The sequence below is a fragment of the Glossina fuscipes genome, unplaced genomic scaffold (assembly GCF_014805625.2).
Source record: "Glossina fuscipes isolate IAEA_lab_2018 unplaced genomic scaffold, Yale_Gfus_2 27, whole genome shotgun sequence".
In the NCBI taxonomy this organism is placed as follows: domain Eukaryota; kingdom Metazoa; phylum Arthropoda; class Insecta; order Diptera; family Glossinidae; genus Glossina; species Glossina fuscipes.
In genome coordinates this window covers 9,143,958-9,154,880 of record NW_023998422.1, presented here as the reverse complement: position 1 = coordinate 9,154,880, position 10,923 = coordinate 9,143,958, and the positions used below count along the sequence as shown (strand labels likewise).

The window sequence follows — 10,923 nt, the reverse complement described above, 5'->3', positions numbered from 1 at the left end:
TAATCGATTAATTATAATATTTCGTACTAATTCAGCTGATTACATATATAGATCGCCAGGATTGTAAATCTACTTATTATATAGAAAACGATAAGACAGCTTTTATCGCTATTTAGTTATAAAAATTATAACAATTTCTAGTTAAAAAATTAATTTTTCATTTTTAATTAAAAATCATTAATTTTCATGAGATTAAATGCTCATTAACTCTGAAATGTTTGTGATTGTTTGTGAAAGCTACAAACAGTTTTGTCGTTTATAATGTAACGTTGTTGACGTTCGAAAAAAAGTTCAATAAATAATTGAAATTCATTAATTAATTGGAAACAAAACAACTGTTGTTTGTTTATTGTAACAAACTATTGTCATTATGCAAACAGGCGAACTTAATCAGGGGAAATATTAAAAAAAAAAAACGTGTAAAACGTGTAAAATTTTTTCATTAAATATTAGTTTAAAGTCTTACGCTCGTTACAGCATATTTTTACTCATAAAATATTCTCAAGAATTTTGTATTTTAATTTCAATTAATTTTCATTGTCATCTGTTTTATATTTGGTCGAATATTTTCCATTTCTATACATACATACATACATACATACATACATACATTAGCAGTAAAGCTATCCACAACGATGCAGTCATACGTATACATCACATACCGGAACATATACTCATTAAGAGCACACGTTTTAAACTACAGCACTTTACAATAGCTTCACATAGATTTAATATAAAACAAAAGCAAAATTCCAATACATTCTGTGGATTGAAAATATCACTTCTATCCAAATATAAATATAATTAACCTCATTACCTCGGACGAATTCTGAAAAGGACTCTTTTGTAGATTTGAGCTCTCTAGAGTATAATTGTTCGCCTGGACCTGATGGAATCCCCTCATGTGTACTTATATCATGTGCTGGCGAGCTATATGGTGTTATCTCAAAGATTTTTAACAAGTCCTTGAATTCAAGTGTTTTGCCTTTGTGTTGGAAGACTTGTTTCCTTATTCCTATTCACAAAAGTGGTAATAGGCAACTTGTAGAGAACTACAGAGGCATTGTCAAGTTGAGTGTCTTGCCTAAACTGTTTGAGCGAATTGTGGCTCAGTATATAGCCTTTTCCAGGGAATCGTATATTTCTCCTCTCCAACATGGTTTTCGAAAGGGAAGATCTACGGTCACCAATCTGTTAGAGTTGACTTCTCATGTTTTCAAGGCTTTTTCTAGTGGCTCTCGCACAGATGTTATATACACTGATTTAAGCAAAGCATTTGATTTGATTAACCGTAACTTACTGATCTTTAAACTCCAAGCCTCTGGCTTATCTTTCTTCTTAGTGGAATGGTTAAGTAGATCATTCACGGCTTTGTTTAACCTCATTATCTCGGATGAATTGCCCGTGACGTCTGGCGTACCTCAAGGTAGCCACTTGGGACCTATTTTATTTAATTTATACATCAATGATTTGCCCTCCGTGATTAAATTCAGTGAGATTTTAATGTATGCTGATGATGTGAAAGTGTTTTCTTCCTTTTCCGTAGAATCGCAATCACATCATCTTCAAAGTGATTTGAATAATTTGGTTGCATGGTCCTCTTTGAATCTTCTGAAACTAAATCTAAATAAATGTAAGAAGCTTTCTTTCTCAAGAAGGAAGTCGTTCATTACTCAGTATTTCATTGATTCGCACAGGTTGGAAGACGTCGATTCGTTCACAGATTTAGGCGTTCTATTTGATTATAGGTTACGTTTCAATTTGCGTATTGAGCTCTCGTTAAGCAAAGCTAGGTCCGCGTTTGGTTTTATAAAGAGGTGGTCCAAAGAGCTTGATGATCCCTACATTACGAAAAGGCTGTTCATGTGCTTGGTTAGACCCATACTCGAGTATGCCTCTGTTGTGTGTGGTCTCCTTCAATTGAATCTGTTCAAAAGCAGTTCTTGCTGTTTGCCGTTAGGAATTTGGATTGGGACACGATTGCCTCTCTTCCACCCTATGACAATCGGTTGCTTCTGTTATCCTTACTGTCACTGTTATTGTGGTTTCCTTCGTAATCAAATAAAATGTTACAATTGACTCGCCCGCATTACTTCGTGAGATAGGCTTTAATGCCCCTAACCGCTTCTCTAGGCATTTTATCTTAATAAAGCTTAGTCAATGCAAATAAAATTACGAACTGTTTAACCCCCTCAGAGTTGTTTGCAAGAACCTAAATGATGTCTATCACTTATTCCCATTATCGGACACTTTAAAGTCCATTAAAGCAACATTGCTTAATATGCGCGATTTACTTATGTCGTACTTGAACTAAATTTTTACCTTAAAAAGTCATTATGAGTCCAAAATTAATTGTTGTTAGCTGTTATCGGTTGCCAACCTTATGCACGTTTGCGATGGCTTAGGGGTTCACTTGCAATTTGGTCCTGTACCGGTTGTGGGTGTGACTCTATACTAGTTGTGTACATGCTTTTCCTCTTTTTTCTTTTTCTTTTTCCTTCTTATTTGTTTTATTGTACTTATACTAAGTTTTAATATTAATTAATTTAAGATTTTCTTTAAGAGTTAATTAAACTCGACTGCCAAAAGCCTACTTGCTGTCGATTAGGGAAAGGAGTCACCGCTTCTTCTTCTTCTTTCATTTGCAAGCCGGAATTCATGATTAGTAGTGGATATTTATTTATACATCTTTAAATTTGTTGCTTGTCGATGCTTGTTCAAGTGAATATGATCGGCAACATTTCAAGTGTATCTGTTACCAAGTTGATGCTGCTTTTCAGACGAGAAGAAAGTGTGTGCTAATGTTTCCTGTAACAAATATAAAAAAATTTCATTGTTATATATATTTTATATTTTTACATCCTCCACGACTACATTGAGCTCTTGTAGATGTATGGAATGCCGACAGGGACTTGAGATGGACTCACCTTCTATCTTACATCTATTCGTTTAGCAACATTTTCTGAATCCACTTAAGCTCATTCATTCGGCTGTAGCTCTTGATTTCTTCTGCTCAACGTACGAGCCATATATGGTATGCATCGTCATGTTTCGGCTTAAGAACGAAGATTATCGAAGACGATTCGGATCGGATCGGATCACTTTTCTGACCAATTCCCATACAACGCCTTAGTTTCAAAAGTCCTTGTATTAATAATTGTAGCGTGGTGTAGGACCGTTAAAGGTGGGCCGTGTTTTTACTGGCTATACCCTTGAGCACTTTATTCTTGTTAATATTGACAAAATTACTTTTCTTTAAGTAAATTGACCATTTCGTCTTCATAGACTGCAAACAGATAGATGGAAGTAATGAAATTATTTTTTCTTTTATTATTTGAGAGATTTCTTGATATTACTGTAGAGTTCTATGTCAATGTGTTCACTAGCTGCAGAAATTGTGTTAGTAAGCAACATACAAAAGTGAATTTTTCTATTGATCGCAATGCTTCGCATTAAGAATTTCTTCCGCCGGGCGCAAACTATTAATAAGGAATACTATAAGGAATATGTTATGAAAGCAATAAAATTAAGAGAAATTTGAAAGAAAAAATAAAAATTTTTCACACCGTATACACAGCGTTAAGTTCATTATGAAAAAGAAAAATAGAAAGTAAAATATCCACGCCTGGTTCTCATCAAGCTCAATATCGTAGGGGTTCTGCTTTTTTTTCTGACCAATCGTTCCAGGCATGTAACGCTCGAGGAAAGAGAAACAAAGAAGTAGGGAAGTGGCGGCCGCGCAAGCGGATGGATGTAACCCCAATCGATAAATGCTTGCACTAACTGTAGCTACGACCAAACTTACTTCTTACTTCTACCGCACTGAGAACTAAGTCCGCGAACGCTGACCTTGTGGTGGCGGTTCTTACCTACTCGGATACCCATGCATATCACGGTATTATGTCAACCATTTCACTTTATTCCAAGAAATCATAAGAAAGTCTGTTTTATTCAAGATTCATTCTTGTTGTTATTGTTTCACTTTGCGAGTTTTTACATCGCTGTTCACTTCTATGTCTCACAATGCCCAAAGGAAGAAAACAAAGAAAGCTAATCTCAATTGTATTTTTATTTGATTGCACAAGGGTCATAAGACAAAGCGGATGAAACTTCAGCTGGCAAAAATTGGGGCCTCGCCTCGATCTCGGCCTCGTCACTCGTATTCACAATGCAAAGTTTGTCGAACTCGGTTTAGTTTAGTTTTATATTTAGGCCCATTTCTTGCAAAGCACTGTATAGTAAAGTCAGATACATTTTTGAATTCTCCCCCTTTGAGCTAACAAAACAAATAACAGCAACAAAAATTTACTTAGCTATCAGATGTAGTTACATCATTTCCATTACCGCGCAGATACTAGTTGTGTTGCTTTATATTCTTTTCTTTACTTCCAATGCGTTTCATAAAAAAGATGTAATCTTAAGTAGATTACTTTTCGAAATAAAAATCATCGTGTTTTACAGACGAGGTGCAAACACTGGCGCACTTTTGCTTACCTTATGCCTTGCTTCTTAAAACATTCGCTGGCAAACATTCATTGGTAAATTTGCAGAGAATGCAATGTGACCGAACAAGCTAAGCCTCTTTCAATCTCTTTAAGCCTCCCCAACCATAAGCTTTTTTTCAATTTCGCATGGTGTAACGGTGTGTTATTATTACGGCAGCATTGTTAGTTATTTGTTATACTTTTTTCTAGTGACCATAGGTCGATACTTATCTACTCGATCAATGAGCCCACATAAGCTTTTTCCACCTCTTGTATGATTAACCGTAAGGTGGCAGCCTATTGACACATTGTTTAATCATTGTAATATTCTTCGTTCTTGAGTCTTCTCCTTTTCATATCGAGCCACCAAAAATCACTTTAAGCTTAAAACTAAGCTGCTTATCATTTGATCGAAGAACCGCAAATATTATACCTAAGGCGAGTTTATTAATTATCTACGAATTTTCTGCAGCTGGCAATATTCGTCTAATTTGCATTTTATTAAATTCCTTAATCGCGTTTAAAGAACACATATTTTTTATCTTGAACCACATTGATCGATACAGCTGCGATCTTGCAACATTTATATTAAAATAAAAATTTAAGTCATCACCATTGCTTTCTGTGGTCCTGGAGTTAGTTTAATCATATAACTAGATCGAGGACATTTACCCGAGTTAGTGTAGCATTATTTATTATCATTGAAAAGTATGCGGCAAAGCTTTCTAACTGAGCCTCAGAGCAAACTGGTGCAATTCTTTTGTACGGCAGTGTAAACGCAGATCCATTCGTTTTAATTGATGCTACAAAAGAATATAGGAATGAAGAGATTATTTATTTACATAATTATATTGAAATAAAGACGCTTTTCTCGTATTATCTATTACTTGATTACTTGCTTATGCATCCATTAATTAAGCCTAAGGAATGAAAATTAAAATATTTCGATCATTTTTTCGTCCATTTATTATTTTAAGATTTTGAAATTTATTGCAATAGTCTTCCGTAACTAATGTGAATGCATTTCTCATTGTGGCTCGTTTTGATACGGCTGAAAGGTGCATTAAGCACTCTATTCCGGTACATAAAAATTTTTATTTCAAATATTTGACACGAATCGATAACACACACCATACCAGCAGAATGTACAGGGCGTTTGCTTTCGGATGCATTAGGCATCGTTTGCTGCTTGCAAATATCAAAATGAAAATAAAAAGTTGTGAAAGCGGCTTAAAACTTTTCAGAGACATTAGTACTTGAACTGTGTTTGATAATACGTTTCGCGTTTTATCTGAATTCTTACAGAGCGAGCGAGAGAGAGGGAGAGTGGTTAGGATTCGTTGCAATCTTAACTCTTAGATAATTATTCGCGGTTTTTATACTTGGTTTATATACGTTACAGATCGAAATGAAGCGCTTAAATATTCTATCCGCAAGTAAATATATTGTTATTGCTTTTCTTATTAGGGTGCAAAAAACTCAAGTGAACTTTTACTTAATATGTATTTATAGAAATTTATTTAGTAATTTAAGCAAAGTCTTTGCGTTACTATCCTAAGCATCGGTGCAGTAGAGTTGTAAAATTTAAAAAAAAAATAAAAAAAAAATTTTTTTAAAGCTTCTTCTTGATTAGTAGGAAATGTAAATCTATTGATGTTTCTCGTCTAAGTAATAAATTACCGGTAACGTTTACTCATTTGGTGATTTCTAAAAAAATCTATACAAAGTGTTTCCTGATCATTGAAACTGTGTGCATAAGTACTTATTGAAGAACAACATGTGTATACTTCCTGCGCTTATTTATGCCTGTATTAGTCTTAGCTCGGTTTTCATAAAACAAGAACAAATTGAAGGCTTATACCCAACTAAGACTTTTTTGCTTAATGTCTACCAGCTCAGTCTCAGCAGCTGTTTTTTTATCATTTGTTTAGCAAACGCTTGCTTTATATCTCATGTTAATATTTTCTACAAAATTAGAGTGTGGGCATAGCTAACGGCAATTGAAATCCTTTGGTAAAATGCTGTAAATTGTTCTGTGGTCAATTAAAAATGGATTCGTCTTCATTCTTCGTCTATCGATGTCAATTTTTATGACCGAAAAATGTTTACTCCAATTCTTACGGTAATCAAGATGAGTAGACGACGTATATCATCACAGTATCATACGACGATGGGTATAAAAATTAAGTTTATTCGGTGTTAAAAAAAAAAAATTCTATCGCTTAATATTGTTGAGGTAATAATCTGTCTCATTATGCGTTTAAACACTTTTCCCTTAGCTGCGATAACTGTGCTTTCTTGGAAGGCTTATAAGATCGAAAATATTAATGGCAAAGCTCATGAAATCTTCTCTTTTCTCTATGCTGTTGTTGTATTCCGTTATAAAAACCATGTGCTTAAGGCTCTCATCTATTAAAAATTTTTATTAAGAGATGCTTGCGCTTACATGGCACATTATGTTTACCAAATCAATTATGGAGCGGGATAATTTCGATCTTTCCTTTCCTAACTTGCTGTACTATTTATTTCATTTTCATTGTAATATTCCACACAATTTGTGCTACAAGGGTATATTAGGTTTGGACGGACGTATGTAACAGCCCGATGCGACTTAAAATAGACCCCTCTTTTAGTGTACCGATCGATTCGGAATTATCTTTAGAATCATTATCTGAAACGATCTGTCCCTCTACCCACGTATCCGACTGTCCGTCTGTCCATGCATTCTTGGGCTTTTAGATCGCAATTTTTGAGATGAAATCTCATGCACTGACTCAGTTTTGGCTCAAGCACAAATGCTAGAAGCAACGATTCGCATCAGACAACTTTTTCGACTATTTTTCAAATAACAACTTATTTTGAAAGGTTATTGCTTTGACAAATGTAGGTTGGTGTCGGGTATTTAATGGTGGGCCGTGTCCCAGTCTAGTGTTTATACTTGTTTTTTTTTTCTTTTTGCATAATAACGATGAAAGAAGCAAGTGGCAACCTAAGCGCCATATATAAATTTTTGCGTATTTCCTATTGAGATTTCCTTTGCATGGAAATTTGTCCTTAGCACCGAATATAAAGATATTTTTAACAAATTAGTAGAATTTAATAGCCGGACATTAAGTTACAGGGCGAAATTGCTAACGACACTATTACGGCAGGCACTGATGTAATGCATGCTTTAACTGTGGCTTTGCATATTTTCACTGTTTTCAGCCGCGAAACATTCTAAGATAATAAAACCGATTGTGTTATTCTCTTCCTTTTCGTAATGTGTTAATAATTGAAATTAATGACTAATGTTGTAATTATTGTACACATTACTTAAATAAATTGCTCATTAAATTGCATCTTGATATGTTTGTACGCGCGTGTTTAATGTCCAACTTCTTGTATATAGTTTTGCGTTAGTTTGAAATATGAAATGAAATTTTAATGAACAAAAATTTTTACAAAATTTTTTAATTTAATTATAGATTATTACGTCGTGACAGCGAGGATTCGGTTCGATGCTCATACTGTTCGGTATTAAATGTCAATGAGAACGACTTAAGAATATCATTCGAGAACACCTGCACCGATTCATTGGTAACCGCATTCGATGATGAGGCTTTACTAATATGCGACCAAGGAAACGAAATGGCAAGGACAAAGGTTTATTTTATATAATTAGTGGCATAGTGAATGTGACACATCATCATTGTCGCATACATAAACACATGCATGCACGCATAAAACATCAGCATCAGCATTAGCGTCATTCATTGAATCAAATTCAGTCAACTCATAGGCGGATTGGGGAGCAAATCCAAATATAACGAATGTATAGTTTTTAGTATTAATATATATATATATATACAAAATATATATATATACCAAAAAACCCTCATTAAATAAATAAAAAAAATATAAATGTTACATCTCCATACATATGTAGAAAACATGGAAAATTTCACTTACACGCATTCATCTTATGTGCGAAAATAACGAAAAGTAAATTCATTTGTAAATAGATGTTAGTTAATATAACATCATAAACATATAAAATGCTTCGTATTGTTGTTCTTATTACTATTATTCTTGTTGTTGTTGTTGTTGCTGTTGCTGCTTTTTGTTGTTGATGTTGAATCAGCTTTCTTTGGTTGATGTTTATAGAAAGCATTTTCATCTCTAGCGATCAATTAATTAATTTAATTATATTTTTATTTTTTTTTTGTCATTTCTCTCAGGTTCACTTTGATGACGTATCGTTATACGGGACTCCGAAAGAGGAGCCAATGCCTTCCATCCCCATCGTTTCGGAAAAAGTATCAGCGAATTTCTTAAAAAGTCAATTGCAATCATGGTTTCAACCGACCGACAATCGGTTGGCTATGAAATTATTTGGCAGCCGCAAGGCATTAGTCAAAGAGAGAATACGGCAAAAAACTTCCGGACATTGGGTTATTCACCCATGCAGTTCATTCAGGTAATCGACCTAAATGAAGATCTCAATAAGCATTGCCCTTAAAATATTTTCAATTACTTTAGGTTTTATTGGGACCTTTGTATGCTTTTATTATTAGTAGCAAATCTTATTATCCTGCCAGTCGCAATATCATTCTTCAACGATGATCTGAGCACAAGATGGATTGCCTTCAACTGCCTAAGTGATACTATTTTTTTAATAGATATTGTAGTCAATTTTAGAACTGGTAAGTTGAATAAAATCGCCTGAATATTATTTAAAAAAATTCTTTTTAAATTCAAAAATATACTAAAAGTCCGATCTGAACTCGGTTCGAAGTTTGAATGAATATAACATCAAAAGAAAAAGAAGAGGAAGAGAAATAGAGAGAATAGGGAGAATGGGGATATTTGGTAAAGCGATGCGACATTGCCAGTCATAAAATAATTTATTTAGAAGCATTAGTCAAACTGCATGCAATATGCCTGGCACTCTGGAACGTCCGACCACGAGGCAGAATTTTCACTCCAGCAAGCGTTACAACGTCGTTAAAGGTGTAACGACGTGCTCTCTATAGATACATGAGGAGTCTCCCTTGCTTTGGAACAAATTAGTTCACATATTTCTGGTTTTTTTTTTTCGTTTAATGAAAGACAAACGATTGCCTTACTTAAATTTACGTGGCACCAAGTCCACCATTAAGAAAGAAATTCTACTTGTCGACTTGTGTGTTGTTTGAAATTCCCGCAACTTAGCATAAGTAAATATTTATCTATTTATTTATCCGAGTAAATAAGAATAGCGACTACGAAGTCAGCGTTCCCGCTTTCACGTGCGCGCCCGGTAGACTTTACTTTGATCGTAAGGCTTTACTTTAAGCGTAAAGGCATAACATTTGCTGATTCGGCACTTACCTCTTTCCTTACCTTTTTTCAAACGCTAACATTTGACACGGATAAGTGATCGATCATATTGAATAAAATAAAATTTGCTTGAAAGCCGTAGGTTAAAAAGGTGTAAACGGACCATTTTCGACAATAGCTAAAATCAATAAAAAAACTTAAACGTCATCTGAATTATAAGATTCGAAATGTTTCAGGGGCCTATGCAAACCGAAATCTTAACTACACGATCGCGAAGCTTTTGTTATCTTTTGAAAATCTTCATATGGCAAGAGATCAAACAAAGGAGCTATATGGTCCAAACTTATTGCACTAAATTTACACGTCAAATTTCTATTCTCCAGCACCATTCCCCGTCATTATACATATTAAGAATTACCCTATTACGTCATATGAAGGCTTATATTTTGCGAAAAACTTTCCATAAGTCCAAATATGTTGCTCTATTCTGGACCAATATCTAATCCGAATTTATTACATAATTTTCTTAGGCTTTATTCTTATGTGCAAGATTATATTTACGAAAAAAGTTTATATAGCAAATAGTTCAAGAATTGGTCCCACCGTCCATCCATTCATTTTATATCCTTTCAATGTTGACCGATCTAATGCATTAGAAAAAAGATTTCGTCCCATAAGCAAAATGCATTCAATGGATCCAAATTCATCTCTCATACCTCGAAAACTACAAACTGTAGGTTGAAGACAAAAATACTCGAAAATGGACGAAGAGGTAGATGAACCGAAATGATTAAATCGTTTAGCAAAATACCAATAAAGAGCTGATCTTAAAGTCTGCATAGGAATTGTGAACATCGGCAACAACGTAATATATACTTAGTCGAAATAGTAGAGCATACGAAAACAGGTCGAAATGGAATACGAATATGATATTTGAAGTTCCGTATTAGTGGAATTGAAAGCAAAGAAAAAGAAGGCAAATGAACTCTGATTTAAATCGCATTGTTCGCAAATATTGAGGCAATCAAATTTTAGTGTTTGCTTCTCAACAAGAATGCGAACTATATTCAGGGATGAAAAGGATAATTAATACGTTGTCTATCCAAAACTAACTGAATATCACTTGATATTGAGTGCA

General features: G+C 34.1%; 1 protein-coding gene across 1 annotated transcript in view; it reads left to right on the top strand.

The window, feature by feature from the left end:
• The window catches only part of LOC119635852 (homeobox protein 13), a gene marked incomplete at its 3' end in the record, with an annotated part of 80,247 nt that overhangs the window by 48,678 nt on the left and 20,646 nt on the right, over positions 1–10,923 (top strand). Inside the window, exons 4-6 of the mRNA XM_038030865.1 lie at positions 7,952–8,117; positions 8,705–8,943; positions 9,006–9,169. Coding sequence (XP_037886793.1) covers positions 7,952–8,117; positions 8,705–8,943; positions 9,006–9,169 — 569 coding nt within the window. The remainder of the gene's footprint in view (positions 1–7,951; positions 8,118–8,704; positions 8,944–9,005; positions 9,170–10,923) is intronic.